At 29.2% G+C, this 18,061-nt stretch overlaps 4 protein-coding genes across 4 annotated transcripts; 1 reads left to right on the top strand and 3 right to left on the bottom strand.

Annotated features, from left to right (window-relative positions):
- Nucleotides 1-152: 152 nt before the first annotated feature.
- Nucleotides 153-9,361, bottom strand: BuGZ (Bub3 interacting GLEBS and Zinc finger domain protein). Its single transcript, XM_035096648.1, has 6 exons — nucleotides 9,174-9,361; nucleotides 8,494-8,620; nucleotides 7,956-8,293; nucleotides 7,551-7,875; nucleotides 7,040-7,448; nucleotides 153-3,347 (listed from the first exon to the last, which is right to left on the bottom strand). The coding sequence occupies exons 1-6, from the start codon at nucleotides 9,212-9,214 to the stop codon at nucleotides 3,238-3,240; spliced, it is 1,350 nt and encodes a 449-aa protein (XP_034952539.1). The 5' UTR covers nucleotides 9,215-9,361; the 3' UTR covers nucleotides 153-3,237.
- Nucleotides 9,362-9,724: 363 nt separating this feature from the next.
- Nucleotides 9,725-11,411, bottom strand: LOC118075050 (zinc finger protein 354A-like). Its single transcript, XM_035096649.1, has 4 exons — nucleotides 11,068-11,411; nucleotides 10,749-10,947; nucleotides 10,524-10,663; nucleotides 9,725-10,448 (listed from the first exon to the last, which is right to left on the bottom strand). The coding sequence occupies exons 1-4, from the start codon at nucleotides 11,193-11,195 to the stop codon at nucleotides 9,875-9,877; spliced, it is 1,041 nt and encodes a 346-aa protein (XP_034952540.1). The 5' UTR covers nucleotides 11,196-11,411; the 3' UTR covers nucleotides 9,725-9,874.
- A 456-nt stretch (nucleotides 11,412-11,867) lies between these two features.
- dx (deltex) lies at nucleotides 11,868-14,398 on the bottom strand. Its single transcript, XM_035096647.1, has 6 exons — nucleotides 14,349-14,398; nucleotides 13,965-14,231; nucleotides 13,650-13,842; nucleotides 13,275-13,547; nucleotides 12,559-13,172; nucleotides 11,868-12,480 (listed from the first exon to the last, which is right to left on the bottom strand). Exons 2-6 carry the CDS (start codon nucleotides 14,132-14,134, stop codon nucleotides 12,135-12,137), a joined length of 1,596 nt encoding a protein of 531 aa, XP_034952538.1. The 5' UTR covers nucleotides 14,135-14,231; nucleotides 14,349-14,398; the 3' UTR covers nucleotides 11,868-12,134.
- A 153-nt stretch (nucleotides 14,399-14,551) lies between these two features.
- Nucleotides 14,552-17,873, top strand: Usp30 (ubiquitin specific protease 30). The gene is made up of 5 exons (XM_035096577.1): nucleotides 14,552-14,990; nucleotides 15,086-15,244; nucleotides 15,332-15,495; nucleotides 15,794-16,546; nucleotides 16,623-17,873. The coding sequence occupies exons 1-5, from the start codon at nucleotides 14,891-14,893 to the stop codon at nucleotides 16,863-16,865; spliced, it is 1,419 nt and encodes a 472-aa protein (XP_034952468.1). The 5' UTR covers nucleotides 14,552-14,890; the 3' UTR covers nucleotides 16,866-17,873.
- Nucleotides 17,874-18,061: the final 188 nt, after the last annotated feature.

The following is an 18,061-nucleotide window of genomic DNA, read 5'->3' as shown; positions in this document are numbered from 1 at the left end:
ATAATAATTGAATAATTATTATTTGTAATATTTTAAACTAGAAAAAAAAATTAATCGTAATTTGGATGAAAATGTTTAATCAAGAATCGAAATTTAGTTTATAATTTTAGAATATTATCATTATAGGTAAAGGTATAGAAAATAAATAAGAATTGTTTTAATAAAATTTGTTTATTTTAACGAGCGGTAAGATACATATGACGTATAATTTTCTTTTGTATCAGTTTTTTACGCTCGCATATATCCTCATGCTGAAAATAACAATTCTTTAAATACTTCAGCTATAATATTGTATGACAGCCTTTTTTTCTTTCAGTTTTCAAATACATACAACAGAAAATCCAGAATAATCCAGTTAAATAGAACATTACACCCGTAAATAGAAAAAATTTATACTACAAACCAAAAAAAAAAAAAATTTAACAAATAAATAGAGTGAAAGAAATGAAAGAAAAAAAGAAAAGGAATTAGTTGATTTTTTAACTTATCAAAGCTTTTTCTTCCAACTTTTTTTTCTATAAAAGCACATAAAGTGTCCACAATACGTATTCTCTTGATTTCTTGAAATCACCACCAATCAACTATTCAGGCGTTTAATTAGAATTTATTATGCGTAAAATAATTATCAAGAATTCAATATTTGTATTACACACATAGCTAAGCATTCGCCAAACAATTGTATATTAATTGAACTAAAAATCACCAGTAATTTTATGTCTGTGGTATAATACTATAAAATACGAATAAATAACGAAAATAATAATATCTGAAATTCAAAGAAAATATAAAACATTAAATAAAATAGTGAAAAAATGTTCAATAAAAGTTATGAGGACTTGATAGGTTACGAATGCAATAAAATTATTGAAAAATAAATCGAGATGATTTTTATTTAAATTATTAATACAATTGTAAGATTGATCAGTTAATAACGGATTGTCATAGTTTATAACCAAGTAATTATTATTTCTTTGGTCCAGCCACTCGTACACATTGTCGAGCATATTTCAATTCCAATTTAATTAATTAAATTAATGAGTTCGTTCAAGTAACATCAAAAAAATCTTAATTTTCTTGACAATTTCTCGACATTAAATTGTTAATTAATATTCAGAATAAACAACTGGCTCGACATCGTGATAACGATAGGTCCAAACAATCGCCTGCCTTGAGGCAAGGGACCAATATGGTCCAACAGCAATGGAAGCTGTGATTGGTTGAAACAATAAGTGGCTGTCGCCCGTGCGTTTTAGGAAATAATTTAATAACAATATTTTTACAAATTGAGCATATTTTATAATTAGCTAATATTCATACATATCAAATGAGTACATCTATTCATTTGTTTTACTGGTTTCAATGATTCAAATTAATTCATTTATCTATACATTTCAACAATTCCTTGAATTTAATGTTATTTCTTATAATTGATATTTATTGAAATTTTTCCTAAAACGTCAAGCTATGCCCAAACCCTTTCAATCTTTTCATTAAACGTTCTTTATTTGAAACAATCGACAATATGACACTCACTGAATTGAACTTTCTACATAATTAATATTTTTATTTTAAGATTGTCTTGCTGAATGTATTAAATACATATTTTAATTTACACTAAATACGATTTTCAATAATATTTTACATAAATTCATTGATATATAATTTCGAAAGTTTATAAATGATTTAGTAATTAAATGAATTTTAATTTAAAATCTTAATGCTTTAATGATATTCAGAAAGACAATCTGTTTATTCAAAGAATATTATAATTAATAACAATGCGTAAATTTGGTACGTACACGTGTTCACAGCACGGTTTTGATGTTTTTTTTGAAGTTGTGTGTGCATTGTATTTTCTAAAAATTCATTACAAAAAGAGAAAAATAATAATGTGAAAATATTTCACAATTTTTGTTCAAGATTTAGAGATAAAGCGGAAGTATTAATTAGAATGAGGAGAGAATATTGAGTAAAACGTTAAGAAGAAATAGCAGAGAAAAAGAGAGATAATTTTTTGTTAATAATTATGACGTTTTATTGAATTATAGAGAAAAGATAAGTTTAGAAGAAATGTTGAAATTATGAATTAGAAATTGATGATTGAATCCATTTAGTGATATCTACAGGCAATGTTCGAAAGATTTTTAACATTTTTATCTAACTATAGTGATATTGAAATTATTGTTTAAAATATTGCTTACAAAATTTTCGGTCGAATTAAATGGAAAAATTTAACGATTGAATAAATAAAATGAATTTTTTTTTAATATTAAAAATCATATCAATTATTAATTTCTTAGTAATAAATGAAGAAAATCGTAATAAAGAATTTTCGAATGGCGCGAGTTGAGTGTAGAATCGGTTTCCGTACTTTTTGTGAGCACTTTTCCGTACTTACCACTCACTCATGCGTCGTAGACACGTTGCTTGAAAGGAAAGAGGCATTATTCCATATTCATTAAATTGAAAACAATTCAAATAAAATATGAGTATGTAAAATACTACAAAATATTGGAAAAAAAATATATTTCAAAAATTGTTGTCAATAATCAATGAACAGGAAGTTGTCTCTTGACAAAATAAAAATTTTTCGACAGACTAACCTGAGGCGACCGAAACCTCCACGCTGCAGCTAAGAAACACGCAATCACAAGCATCATCTCGATGAAGCATCAAAAAGACTCGTTTCATTTTTCTCTCCACTAAATCCGCGCAACAATCATCCCGCCTGTCCTTCATGTAAAAAAACAAAATAAAAAATGACTTACAACTGTTTAAATAATTGTTCCTTATAAAGGTTAAATTTTTTTTTCAATTCTAATTTAGCGTGAGAATGTTATTTCATTTTAGCGGCAGCGTGAAGCGCCACCCGTATGCGCAATCGCGTCTCTCCACTGGGATTTCCTGTGGATTAATTAAACAGGCCTTGAATTTAAATCTTGATGCAAATTTGATACACCAAGAAACCATTCTAGGCACTGTTTCTTTATGTTTTTTTATTCTAACAATAGTATTAAAAAAAAAACAAAGACTTTTGCTAACTTCATGTTAACTTCGTAGTAGAGGATCATCAAATGGTTACGACGGCTCTTCAAAAGGCGTTTGTAGATCAACAAGCAGTTTATGATCCTCTTGGTCCTTGGCCATGACTGTGATGATTTATTTAATTAGCCATGGCTAGGGGCGGGCCCAAAGCACGAAGTGCACCGATGAATTGGGCCCGTCCACTGTAGGTGATCATCTGAAGCGTGGATGCATCATCGGTGTTAATACAGGAGCACCAGGAAATCCCATTGGAGTGGCAAATGCTGGATGCATCGCACCCGGGGGCAGTGCCCCGATCATTCCTGCAAATCGACAAACTTTTATCAAACATTTATCATTTTTTCTTATTTCTTGCTGGTTTTTTTTTGTTCCTTAGCAAGGCAAATTATACTTCTCCCAGATATTACAAGTGTAAAATATTAGCGCTTTGTGTACAGAGTTTTCAAAAGTACTTACGTCACGAATTTTTTTTTGTTTTCTATTATTAATGACACGCATACATGTATTCTATATTGACTCATTTAATCTCTCAATCATTCAAAAAATTCTAAGGTTCACTTTTTATTTTGTGAGTTGACTCGTCTCCGTGTGATGCGGGGGCCTCGGGTGACAGCCGTGAAGGTTTGATTGAGAGGAATTTGAGGATTTTAATATTTTGCATATCAGAAAAAAATATTTCTTTTTTGTTTTGTTAAAAAAAATAAATTATTTAATTATAAATTTAAATAATTTATTTCTTTTCAAAAAATGTATTTATTATTTTTTTTTTGATAAGAAATGTTATTTTTAAAATATTGGTTGATAATTTTGGGGATTAATGATCAGGAAGGAATGTATTATAAAGAGATGATTAATAGTAGTTCATCAAGTAGATGATGAAAAATTTACTACCAAATTTCCCACCTACTTTCTACCCAACGATTTGATTATTTTGTAAAAAACTTTCGTTTGAAAAAAAAGCTTTATGAGACGTTCAGCATGCAGTTGGTGCCGCATATACATTACAATAATTCACATCAAACCGATAGAGAAAAAGTGCTACCACACCAAAATTAATTAAATAACAAATTCAATCTTTCAACAGTTTAAAACTCCTTGTATTTGATTATTTTATTTTTAGTTCATTGGCTGCCACCCGAATAATATTTATTTATGTTTCATCAACATCAAAATTTTATGCTTACCAGCTAGCTTTCTATCAAAAAGAACAAATTCAAATTATTGTTAAAAAATTCCCGCGACACACGGTCAAACACTAGAGTTTGAATTAATGTTTATCTATTAAAAATATTCATTATTATTATTATATTATATTAAAAATATTACTTGGATACTGTGAAAATTCTTTTACTTACTGTCGGTCGTAGCGACTTATCTAAAATTGTTTGTGTGACACAAAGCTAAGGCTATAGTGTGAAAGATACGTTATACTTTACGTTTATTTACTGCAAATTTTAATTTTTAATTTTATTTTAGGTCTATTATTATTTTAAATATATTTAAAACAAAGACGTACCGTAAAATCCTTCTATTTTTTTCAAAATATTATATTTACTGTATATTTAAAATCTGACACTCTCCCTTCCTTGCCTTCTATCATTCATTCTTCTTCTTCATTCATTCAGCGAATACCTGACAAATTTTTTAAGCAAAGTAAAAGAAACCCTTTTCCTCATTGTCCTCTTGGACGTTCTGCTCCTTTCCTCCTTTTAATTATTGCTCCTCTGATATTATATTTGAATTTTGATCTCGTACAATTAATAAACCAATTAAAGCATTCAACAAATAATTTTATTTAATACATTATAGTCATGGTCAAAAGTATCTTTAATAATAATTACTCACCTGAGAACATTTTTAGATTATTTTGATAAAAATTGTTCTTCAGTTATGAGCATGAGTTCAATAAATAATTTGTACTATAAAAATAACATGAAAATGTTCCGGTTCGATAAATCAAACGAAGAAGACTATTTTTGACCAATTCTATAAACAATTCTAAATTTCAAATCTCAATCTAATAGAAGCCTTAAACAGCTAAAAATGTTGTCTTAAAATTTAGAATAAGGAGGAAACACTGAAGCAGGACGCGTGCAGATTATGAAAGACAATTGTTTGAACATATTTTTTTAGTCACACGTATCGTGTGTTTTAAAAGTGATAATTCACAAAGCTTTTTTTATATAATTAATGAATTAATTAATAGTTGTTATTCAACCAATAACAAAAATCGGAGACGAAAGATATAGAAGGATATATATAGATATACATATGTATATATAGGCTTCGAACGATGACTCTGTTGTGATAGAAAATATGCATCAAATTTTCGAATTTTTACGACAACTTCGACTTTTACCCGTGCTCATTAATAAACAAAATATGAAAATAATTATAATAATATAAATAAAGAAATAAATGAAAGCGTTCATCAACTACTTTAATCACAACACCAGGATTCCAAGCTAGAAAATTGTTCAAAGACATAAGGATAATTGTGGCAATAAACACGGTTGGCAGATAGAAAAGAAGTCGTGAATTTTATAAGTATTAAAGAGATCATAACTAATTAAAATAATTAATATTAATCGTTAAAATAATTATAATAATAATAATAATAATTGATTGAATAATAATAAAATGAATGAAAATCATTTGAGCATATGAAAATCATATGAGCAAATGTTAGATATGATAGCAAATAAAGCTAAATTTAAAGAAATTTAATAGAATTGGTAACAGCAAAAAATCATTTCTCTCAAATAGATTATTCACTTCAAGTAAAACAAATATTTTATTAAACTAGTTTTATTTGAAATTATAGAGCAAATTATTTTACTTTCATTTTATGAAATTTTTTGAGTAATTCAATTTATTAAAAAGAATTTTTTAAATAATATATATCTTATATATTATTCATCAAATATCATGTATAAAAAATATATAAAAATATAAGCGATAAAAAATAATGTTTAATAAAATAATTGTTTTATTCTTGAAGAAATTTTCTGTTCAATAATAATTTTTTTTCGTTATCAATAATTAAAAAAAAAAGAAAGAAAAGATAAAAAGAATATTAAGAAAATCAACTGCAGATACAATAGGTGATTTGATGAATGATGAATTAATGACGATTTATATATAGTAATAATAATAAATAACAATATGAGATATAATAGGCCATGTCACCGCATGCTATTTGCTAAGGACCAACCTTGTTGTACTTGAATAAAACACGTTTTTAGTAACCAGACTGGGGTTGTTCAACACTCACCAAGGAGTGACTGGGCGTCCTGCAAACGCACCGTTAAAACGTAAAAAAACGTATAAGATACGCTCCATTGTCGAGAAGATTTTCAAATATAATTTTTGCATACATGTGAATCCTGATTGTGCTTAAACTCTCATTTTTAATGAATTTCTTGACAATTAATCGATAATTAATTTATATTTAGATTAAATTATTAAAATGAATATTGTTGTAAAGGAATTCAATGTAAAAATGATCAAATTCATTCCTGAGATGTATTTAAAGCCATATTCCCTTAAATGTACTTCCAAATGTTCCAGTTTCTTTCTTTCATTCATGACCGAGTACACTCGACATTTTACCTAGCCAGCGATTACCAGGGAAATCATTTTTGGTTCATTAAAGTGCACGAAAGAAAAGTCAATGAATCTTGATTTCTTCACAGCAATTTTTTTTGTTTACTTTAAAATGTAAAATTTTTAATTTTCAAGTATTTTCAAATAAATTTCTATGAGAAATGCAAGATTTTATAATTAAAAATGGAAGAAGGAAATAATTGAGTATGATAATTATTAATCGCGTATCAAACAGTATGATATTATCGAACGTACCAAATTAAATCAGATCCTGACAATAGTGTTATGAAAATGGATAGGAAACATACACGCTCGCAGTCAACGGTCAAACAAAGTGATTGCGCGTAGAATCGTACTGATTTTTCAGGATTATTTGGTGAACACTTACCTGGTGGCAGGCCCATGGGGGGCGGTCGCATCATGTTACCTCCGTGAATGAGCGCAGGAGCAGCAAGAGTCATCGTTGGGCGCATTAATGGTGCCATGAGCGCAACGGATGAAACAGGTATAGCAGCGGTTGCAGGAACCATCATCGTTTGTGGTGGTCTTTGAAACCGTTGCTGTTGTTGTTGAAGAGCTGATAATGCAGCTTGTTGTCTTTGTTGTTGATCCTGAAACGCTGCCGCTGCGCTCACGACTGCTGCCGCTTGTTGTTGTTGCTGTGCTGCTGCTTGTTGTTGTTGTTGCTGCTGTTGTAAAGCAGCAGCTTGTTGATTAGCTGCTTCTGCACTCGCAGAACGATTTGATTCGTCATTTTGACGACGTTGATACTTTGGTAATCTTGCCCGGATTTCCTCCTATGGATAACATTTTTTTAGTATATAATTCATAGAATATTATTTTTAATTTTAATATTAATTTCTTCAAAAGTTAACTGGAAATTTATAAAAATAACTTACAAGGCTAAGATCTTCAGGCGGATGAATAATTTTACTCGCTGCACCAGTGGTAGCAATCAAACTAACTTTTTGGTCACCACCAGATGTGCTATTTGTCGTTAAAGTAGAATCAGTACTATATGCTGGGAACGTAGGTTTAATAGGGCCTATTGATCCACCAGCTATCGATGTAACAGGTTTAAAATCAGTTCCTAGAGGCGTAGAATTCGACACAGACGTCGATGCTGTGGAAACCATTGCAGGGAATAAAGGTCTTGTAGGCATTGATGCACCAGAGACTGGTGGTTGCATGCCTGGAGGCATACCCGGCATTCCAGGTATCATTCTGAGAAAATAAAAAAAGTTTAATTTTCGCTGATTTGAAATGTAATTAATAAATTTGGTTCATTGGAATAATTTATTCACCCTTGAATAAATGGAGGCCCTACAGGTCCTATTGGACCCATCATAGGATGCATTGGTGGAGGATATTGACCCATTGGCATTCCTGGAATTACTCCAGGCACCATTGAACCTGTTGACATTGCTCCAGGCGCGGATCCTAGCAAGCCTTCAGGTTTAGATTTTTTTTGTGCTGGTTCATCTTCTCCAGAACTCGGAGATCCTGGTCTACCTCCATTCCTTTGTTTTTCGTGTTCTTTTACGTCATTTGGAGGTATTCCTTCCATTCCATATATTTCTATTTCAATGTTACTACGATTTGGCAATGAATTAGGTACTTTATCTATAGCTTCTTTATGCACCTGAAATTGAAGCAAGAATTTTATTAGTAATCACATTTAATCACTTATACACTCAAAATAAATTGTTCTATTATTGTCACATTAAGAATATAATTCATTTAAATTAGGTTTTTAGAAAATATGCACTTTTTATATCTATACTTCATGACTTATTCATGGTTCTTAATCAATAATCTTTATATGTATCTAGGATATCTTACCTGCATGCAATGTATACTGAGGCCTGGCCCTGTATATAGTTTCTTATGACAAATATGACATTTAAAATGTTTAGCCTTTTGATGTTGAATTAAAATTTTTTCATCATCGAATTCTCTATTACAATACCTAAGTAAAAATCAATGTTAAGAAAAAATCGATTTCCGATATTACCTTCTTTTTGTACTTTTTCAATGTGTACTAATATTTTATAATGAACATATTTATTTTTGTATAAAGGAGTATTATGAATACTATAATATAAGTATAAAAATAATTTCCAGAGATCACTAATAAGAATATTAATGGAATGTTTCCAGAGATACTTTAATTAGCACAATATTGATTAATTTGTGCAGTACAGTTTTATTATCACTTGCGCGTTATTTACTCATCTTCACAAAACTTGTATTGTTACATATTCATTTTACCATATGTGGAAATATCATCATCAATAGAGTAAACACACAAGTGACGCAATGTTAATTGAAACCATAAATACACAATTGGATAAATAATAATATTTATGTTAATAAAAATCAATTGAAAATTATGGTTGTCTTTTCAACTTAATTATGAAATAAAAAATACGTAGATGTGTTCTAAAAATATAGTTACGTAAATTTAAACTCCTAAAGAATAAGTTTTGTGATATATCAGATTGATATTGAAAAAAGGATACCAGCACCATGGTCTTGATTGCTTCTTCTTTTTTCTTCCCATTTTTTGTAAATTTGTAAATTATTTTTACTATTATTATTGAACACTAATAAATGTATGATTATATTTTTAGACAATTTAATAAACAGTTTAATAAATTTTTTACGGACTACACTTGTGTCAGTGGTAGTCCACGTAAAAAGTTATAGAAAATGGTGATTCTCTCCATTTCCGTTCAAAATCGGAAGTCTTGATACTTGCCATGCGCAGTAACCACCGCGGTAAATTTTATATTATACAATATGTATCTCTCCAAGTTAGATTTACATAATTTTGTGACACTTTGAGGTAAAATGGGTTTTTTCTCAAATTAGAACGACATCGTATTAAAAAGTTTAAAATGCTTTATTTATTTTTACTATATTTAATTAATACTTTTATATTGTATATATGTAAATGTATATTGACTTTGATTTAAAATGTAAAGAAATAAAAATCAAATATAATTAAAACTTTTAAAATAACTTATTAACTATTAATTAATATAAATTTGTTTTCATTATTTGTGCCAATTTTGTTTTCCTTTTGCATAGTATAGCTTAAAAAATATTTTTTATGACTATTTCAAAGAGAAACACTTCAATTAAAGTTTGTTATTTTATAACAAAATTTGTTATTTTACAAAATGAATCAAATTTGTACCAATAATTAGTTTAATTTTTGTTAGCTTGATTCTAGTCTTTTTTTTAAAGGAATATCACTGTCAGAATCACTTGAAAAATCTTGTTTATCTGAATTTTCATCCTCATAAAAACCTTTTTCTTCTTTAATCATTACTTTAGTAAAACTTGGTAAAGTCTTTGAGTCTATTTTTAATTTTTGTGGTTTTTTTCGTTTTAATAATCTTGGTACAGTTGGCTTTGGTATATATTTTTCAGCTCGAGGTTTTACACGTCGAATATCAAAATCTTGATCGATCTTTGTTATCGTTTGCAGTCTCTGTTGCTCTGAAGTAACATAAAGATCATCTGGTTGATGATAACTATTATGTACCTCATAAGCTTTTTTATTACAGAACAGGGCGGAACACATAGTACATTTTATTAAATCTTCTGGAACGGATTCTCTTTCTTCTTTTGAATGGAATTTTTCCAAGTGTTGTTGTAAATTGAATTTAACAATGTATTCAACTCCACAAAGGTGGCAATAGTAAACACTAAGTGCATCATTCATTGAATTTACCTTGATTTTATTGCTCGGTGGAGGGGTTGCAATAGGTTGAAAAAGGTGTACAAGTCTGAAATCATACATTATTATATAAATTGAATCTCCAAATAAACTATAGCTGAATATGGAAGTTATAAAAAAATACCTTTTATGCACTGATTTATAGTGATAGTTCAGAGCTTTACCATTATAAAATATTACATCACACTCTTCACATTTTCTATGCTCTGCTGTATTTTCACTCTCTGAAGGATCATGTGTTGTCATATGAGAGTCTCTATTTGTCTAGAAAAAAATCGTTATAATTATTGATTTATTCTATTATAATACTCATTTATTATCAAAATTATTCAAATTAGGCTTTTTTTACCTTCAATGGGAATAACATTCCACAGTGGTAGCAATAAAATTTTGTCGGAGAATTGGGATGCATTTTAAATCGATGCCTAATTGCGGCGGTAATAGTATCAAAACATCTACTACAAATGTCACATTTAGTAACTGATGCTTTTGACGGTTTACTTCCATGAGGTTTTCCACGACTATCAATTTCTTTATTGGCATGTTTTCTAAATATTTCGTAAATATAATTCATTGTTAATTATTCAAAGTTATTACAATTTTTAAAAGTTAATATTATTTAAAAAGTGATTATTTATATGCTTATAAAATTATAGTTTATATGCTACCTAAAATGCTCCTGAAGAGCTTCTTTGCTCTCCAATGAAGCATTACAAAGAACGCATTTGTGCTCCACTTTGCTGTTCTTGTTAATCGGACTTTGGTAGTCCGATTGCATCCAAACTTCACCAAACATAAATATCCTCCTACTGGAAATACTTCATTGATGTTCCTTGCATCAACGAAACTTTATTATTTGTCGATTTTTTGTATTACAGCACTAAATTTACACTTTATAAGTATTCATAGATATTTAATTTTTGAAGTCACTCAATAATAATTGTTGTATTAGCGAATGTAATGTTTTGTAGAAAAATTACAGTAAATACGCGAAAAGTAAGGAAAAATCAATTTTCGGCCATATTGAATGATAAAATGCGCGCCATCTACAAATTTATGTTTTGTTGTATTATCGATGTATTTCAGACCGTAAAAATATTGAGGTATTTCACACATATTGTTTGAATAATTATGAATTATTTATTGAATATACATATATATATATATTTATTCAAAATATATTTTCATTAACTTAGATATTAAGTTTATAAAAAATAATACTATTTATGGATTGTATGGGTTGATGCAAATCTTTCATTTTATCAAAATATATTGTAAAACCTTTATATGATAGATTTAAAACAATGTTATTACTTTATAATGTTATATAAAAATTCAGAAAAAAAGCATTCAAACATCAACTCAATGGAAAAAAAGAATTGGCGAACAACCAATTTAAACATAAATCTACTAAAATCTATAATTATAAATTTAACTTGTAACTTTTAACGTGAATTAATAGATTTGTCAATATTTTTCATCCTTTTCATTCTCTTATATATCATAAACCACTTAAAAAACTTAATAAAGAGTATGGCAATAATTTACGAGCTAATATAAGAATTCTATCAGTTCGTTGTTATGCTTAATAATATAGTATTGCCAAGTATGAATTTTTATATAAAAAATATTCAGCAATTAACTTTAATAATAAAAATAATAATTTCTAATTAATAAATGATATTAATTATAATGATTGTTATTAATTTTATATAGCAATATATAAATTATATTTTTATATATCTTGAAAATGACCTGGGTGCCCATCAGTGACACCTTGAGCTGCTAATTCTGCTAATGTCCGTTCCAAATAACTTACATCCGGATACCCATGACCGGAAGTTGATGGACCTAATTCAGTTTTATGGTGAATCTCATTCCATGTGACGACATCTTCACGTCCTGTTGTTACAGAACGACCAACTGTAAATATCAAACGACGTTCAAATGCTATTTGTAACAGTCGCAATACTCTTCGACCCAAATCATTATCTGGAAGATAACAAACTCGAGGAAAACCTACTGCATAGTATGCTTGTCCAGGGTTTGGATGTTCTGGCCCTTGAATACCAGATGGAATGCTATAAAAATTATTAATTAATTTATCAGTTCATAGGTCAAGTTGAGAAGTAAATTCTGCTATGAAAAGTTGAACTTACTCATAAGTTATCTGTATGGTATTAGTATTAGGAAATCCGGGTAAAGCTCGTGGAATTCGTGTCCAATTCATAGTTCCGGATGGTTGATTGCCACGTTTTTCTCCATAAATCATTCGACAAACTGGACACTGAATATACATTGGATGTTGTTGAGAGCTTAACATTGCATTTAAACATGCCAAATGAAGTCGATGTCTACATCGAGTTAATTCGACCGTTAATGGTTCGGGTGTTCCTAAACAAACCGGACAAGAATCAGTTCCATCACTCTCAACAACTTTAACGTATTGAGAAATAACATCAGTTGTTCGTTCCACGTTCACTACTGAATCTTTAAAGACATCGTCACTTCCGACACTGCTGTCGAGCAAATCTACTGGATTCTCATGACTTAAATAAGTTGATACAGTATCCACACTAGGTCTTCTGCCACTTTTTGTACTACTCGAATCAGCATCAAGAACTGTGTCCCATGTTTTACGTTTGTTTGACGATTCTGGGGTCGAGGTAGTCACTGAATTGTTATTTTCAATGTGGTGTTTACTTGCAAAAATGTTGAAATTACTCAGAATTACCCGAGCAATATTTGATGGTCCATTGTCACTATTTTTACTCTAAAACATACAAATAATTTATTCAATAGTTTTAATCCCATTTTTGCCAATAAAAAAAATAATTCTAATTTATTGAATAGTCAAGAATAAAATTATACATACTTTTTTGGTGCTTTTTTTACTACTGCTACAAGGCTGCTTTTTATGGCCTGTTTTATTACCAGGATTTTTGGGTTGAAGCGGAGGAAGTGGTCGTCGAACAGTAGGAAATTGAATTTCTTCTAAAGCAACTTTGACTAGAGGATAAGGCGCTTGTTGAATGCGTCGAATTGGTCGTACGTAACCAGTACAACATCGAACTTGTGTAAGATTACAAAAGTTTATGATATACGGAAATCCCAAATATGTTTTCGATACATCTATTGTCTTACTTCCCTATAAATTATGAAATTGTTTTTATTTTCTAATTTTTTAATCATTAATTGATTAAACTAAATAATCAATTTTATTCAAAAAACTTTGAATTGAAGAATTTACCATTGCCCAAGCTTCTTCAATCAGACATTGAACTTCCATATCATAAGTGTGCCAATCATCGGTGTCACCTGCCCATTCCCACTTGGCTCCTTTACCAGCAGGTGAACTTGGTAAATAGAATTTCCTTCGTACTCCATGGATCTCTTCTCCATCATCGCTACATTGAGTTTTTGTTTTTAAATTGATATAATACCTAAAAAAAATTTTTTTTTGTCATTAAATCTTCTTAAGAAAGGAGAAAAAATAAAACACAGAGAAAGAGCCATTCATAACAAAGACAAAGAAATAATTGAAGGAATAAAAAGAATGTACCACCTGTCAAGAGTGGGGTCAGCATCATTGAGGAAAACTCTCGTAAGTTTTTTAAAGTGTGCTCTTTCTAGATGTTGCGATACTGCAGGGCTGTAGGGTCTCCATCTACCCTGACGATTCTCCCACTCCCATACAACCACAGCATGACCGTGTTCTTGTCCCTGTGCGCTCATCTTCTCGTTGGAATTTACACGCACATAATGCACACACTTGTAACCCAAGAGCGTGGGAACATTTTTGTGTCTCCCACGGATAATATTTTTCCACGATCTAAATTCAGATTATTTTATACTTTGATAATTTTTAATTGTTATTTTATCATCGGCTTTTTAAAGCATGATTTCTTATAAATATTTCAAACGTAGTTAATCAATTTAATACACTTACACTTGTCGTAAAATACGGTGAAAAGTTTTGTTTGCAAACCAACCCGAGAGAACGAAAAATAAAAGAATATTAGTATGAAAGATGGCCACCAGTGGCGTCAATGTACATCCTTAGTTAATTCGATTGGTCGATTCATTAAATTTTCGATTCAGTTGACTATCGATTTTTCCGAAATTACGTCTTGTCAGCGCCAACTTCAAGGCAAAATAAAATGGAACGTCCGATTACATATTGGAAATGTAATAAGTCCGGACAGTTGTTGTTTTTATAATTCTATTATTGTCAATGATTGTAATAAAGTACTAGTGTTAATTATTGAAATTAACAATTAAAATATGATTTCATATTTAAGTATTCAAAAATCAGAAGGAATCAGAGTCACAAAATACTGGAATTGTTTCTAGCATTAGTATAGAATTTTCGAGTACTAATCTATTATTAAACAATCTCAAATTTTATTTTTTTTTTACAATATTTAGACTGTTAAACGGTGTTACAATTTTTTAAATATAATATTACCATAGTTTAAACGATATTTAACAATGGACGTTGAAAGATTAGCTGTTTTTGCGGGTGTTGGTGTTGCATTAGCTGTTGGAGCATTTGTACTTTGGGGACCGGCACCGCGACCTCGAAAACGAGGTATTTTCGATAATTAAAAATTGATTATTATAATTATCTTATAATTTATCCAAAGTATAATATTATAACAACAATGAGATTTTATTTTTTTCTAGGAAGAGTTAATGGAATCTCAAACTTAGGCTACACATGTTTCCTAAATTCTTTGCTTCAAGCGCTGGCAGCTTGTACAACATTTACTATTTGGCTCAAGGAGCAAGGCAAAAAGAAAAAATCTAGTAGTTTTATAAGTAATTTGATTGCAGTAATAGACAGTAAGATGATCAAAAGATTAAACTAATTTGATTACTAATAACCAATTAATTAAATATTTCTTATTTATAATATATGATTTTTTCAAGGAATTAATGGATATTCAGAAGATTTATATGACGATGTAGCACCTATTGAGGTCATTACGTCTCTTGGATCCCTTTGGAATTTTGATCCAGGTCATCAAGATGCTCATGAATTATTCCACGTGATTTTAAGTGCTTTACAAAATGAAATTCAAACACCGAATAGGGTGAGTATACATTTCACTATTCGTAGCGTGATTATAAACTATTAATAATGGCGCTATGATTTATTATTTTTTCGTTCTATGAGTGTATGAAAAGTTAGTTATAATTTTATTTTTTTTGATCAAAAAATAGAAAAAGTTCAAGCTTTACATTTAAAATAATCTTTAAATTAATCGCATTTTATAAAATCTAATTAAATCAAAATTAATATTACATAAATTGAAAAAATGAATATAAGAGGCATAAAACTAAAAGCTTATAAGAATTTGATATTATTATTATTTTTAAATTTTCTTATAGAAAGGATGTTTGTCTGATGCTTTGCCAATAAATCGAGGTCCAGAAATAGCACCAGATGTAAAAGGATCTGGAGATTCTTTAGCTTTAAGGAGTGTATCTTGCAATGATATAGCTCAAGCAGAAGTTTCTACTACTATAAATAATTTGGATAAAAATTCCAATCATCCTTTAAATTCATCAACAAAGTCAATTTCACACTTTTCTATATGTAATAAACCTGGAATAATTCTCGCGCGATCATCAGAAATTCTTTGTCGAGCCTTAGCTGAACCAATTGACGAACAAAGTCCTTCAAGAACTTGGAGTTCTCTTTGTACGATCCCTCAACAAAGCAGTTGCGTCCTGTCTAATGAAACTCATCCATTTTCTGGATTGTTAACGAGTCAGTTGAAATGTACAAACTGCAATTGGAAGTCTGCCGTTCGGTATGATAAATTGGAGACCATTTCTTTACCTCTTCCTCCTGCTGGTGAAGCCTTAACATGGCGTCGACATACATTAGCTGAATTATTTTCTCGATTTGTCACTAGTGAAGTCATACAGAATGTCGAGTGTAATGGTTGTTCAACTCGATGTTCAGCTATGAAAACTTTAACTTTAGGAAAATTGCCAAGATGTTTGTGTCTTCACATTCCAAGAACAACTTGGAGTAATTCAGGAATACCCATTAAACGAGATGACCCTGTTATATTTCCCGAATATTTCGTTCTTGATCCTTTTACTTTTACTGAATTCAAAAAACGAAATGCTCAGGTTTGTTAAACTATTATATATATAATTTTTACTTTATGAATAATCATCATCATGATTGAATATTTTTGAATTTTAGACTACATTACCCATGATGCTTATTGCAAATCAGACACCAAACCAAGGAAAACATCGATATAAACTTCAAGCTGTTGTTGAACACCGTGGACCAGTCGATGCAGGACATTTTGTATGCTATAGACGAGGGAACCGTGCTGGTCAATGGCTATATACTTCAGATACTATTGTTGAAAACACAGAATTAACAGATGTTCTTTGTGCCAGCCCTTATCTATTATTTTATGAAAAAATAACTGGATAGATTCAGTCGATAACTGAAAAATACTAAAAGTTAGAATGTAGATACGTTAATATATGCGATGCGTATCACGTTTTTTAAAACATAAATTATTACGAGACTGATAAATTCATGAACTCATAAATTAAAAATTTGATTGCTTAAATGCCATTTAGCTCTAATGGTATAATACTAATACAATCATTATATCACATCATAACCCTAGAAAAGCAATTCATGGTAAGAGAAATTTCTAGACGTAAAAATTTCAATTTGTTTGTGCCAAATAAGCTCTTTTTATATTGAATTATTGTAAAGGTCTTTAAACACAAACAAGATTGATGACTGTTTATTTGTATATACTTTGTAGAGATTTTTGTGTTTATTTGATTATATTTGATGATAAAATAGTTTGAGTGATTATTTTAATCACATTTTTTGATATATGTATTTACATTTACATTTGGAATCAAGGAAATGATTTCAGTCGAGCTTACCTATTATTATCGGTCACTGAGAGCTTAATCGATGTTTTAGATTACTCTAATTATTAGACAAAATCTAGTGACTAATCCACTGAACAAATAAATAGTTGACTTGTTATTTACAAAGTTAGAAAATTTATTTAATTAGTTGTAAAATTGTGATAACAATTTACTAATAGTAAACTTTAGTTACTATCTTTTTAGCTTTCTACTCCTAGTAATTAGTGATATATTCTTAGTGAATATTAATTCCAATGGTCACTATTCTTATTGATTATCATTAAACGAGTTTATTAATCATTCAATAAAATGATTAATGCTCTTTTTGTATATTGATATTTTTTATTATTAGTTTAATAGATAAAGAATTAGATTAAGTCCAAATAGACTATTATACACTACAGCGCAAAACTATGCCATTTGCTTACATAATGAATGATAATTGATCGTATCATAACATATTAGGGATTTAAAGTAAATCAAGTTTGTAGAAATCGTAGATTCAAATAAAAAATAGTAATAAATAAAAAGATAAAGATAGAATGAATTAGTTGTCACTATTCTCATTATTAAATAATCCACATTTCATTTTACGTAAAATTTTTCTAATCTTCTATTATCTTAGAAATGATTATTTGTAGTTAAATTTTTCAAAAAAAAACAATATTAATTAAGTTAAGTTTGAAATATATTTTTTTTTTGTTGAGCTAAAGATTTGTTTGGTGTCAGAGAAAG

Source organism: Chelonus insularis, unplaced genomic scaffold, assembly GCF_013357705.1.
Source record: "Chelonus insularis isolate UGA/USDA-ARS -01 unplaced genomic scaffold, ASM1335770v1 contig_144_pilon, whole genome shotgun sequence".
Classification (NCBI taxonomy): Eukaryota; Metazoa; Arthropoda; class Insecta; order Hymenoptera; family Braconidae; genus Chelonus; species Chelonus insularis.
The sequence above is the reverse complement of the archived record's forward strand: the minus strand, read 5'-3'. Positions and strand labels throughout refer to the sequence as shown.

Bases quoted from the DNA above. Each gene is read 5' to 3' on its own strand.
- dx (XM_035096647.1), bottom strand. From the start codon at position 14,134: ATGAGCGCACAGGGACAAGAACACGGTCATGCTGTGGTTGTATGGGAG. The intron at 13,548-13,649 runs GTAAATTCTTCA...CATAATTTATAG, and splicing joins TTGAAGAAGCTTGGGCAATG to GGAAGTAAGACAATAGATGT. The intron at 12,481-12,558 runs GTAAGTTCAACT...TAATTTTTATAG, and splicing joins ACCATACAGATAACTTATGA to CATTCCATCTGGTATTCAAG.
- BuGZ (XM_035096648.1), bottom strand. From the start codon at position 9,214: ATGGGAAGAAAAAAGAAGAAGCAATCAAGACCATGGTGCTG. The intron at 8,294-8,493 runs GTAAGATATCCT...CTTCAATTTCAG, and splicing joins TCAGTATACATTGCATGCAG to GTGCATAAAGAAGCTATAGA. The intron at 7,449-7,550 runs GTAAGTTATTTT...TGTTATCCATAG, and splicing joins CGCCTGAAGATCTTAGCCTT to GAGGAAATCCGGGCAAGATT.
- Usp30 (XM_035096577.1), top strand. From the start codon at position 14,891: ATGGACGTTGAAAGATTAGCTGTTTTTGCGGGTGTTGGTGTTGCATTA. The intron at 15,496-15,793 runs GTGAGTATACAT...ATTTTCTTATAG, and splicing joins AAATTCAAACACCGAATAGG to AAAGGATGTTTGTCTGATGC. The intron at 16,547-16,622 runs GTTTGTTAAACT...TTTGAATTTTAG, and splicing joins TCAAAAAACGAAATGCTCAG to ACTACATTACCCATGATGCT.
- LOC118075050 (XM_035096649.1), bottom strand. From the start codon at position 11,195: ATGTTTGGTGAAGTTTGGATGCAATCGGACTACCAAAGTCCGATTAAC. The intron at 10,664-10,748 runs GTAAAAAAAGCC...ATTTTTTTCTAG, and splicing joins GAATGTTATTCCCATTGAAG to ACAAATAGAGACTCTCATAT. The intron at 10,449-10,523 runs GTATTTTTTTAT...GTATGATTTCAG, and splicing joins TATAAATCAGTGCATAAAAG to ACTTGTACACCTTTTTCAAC.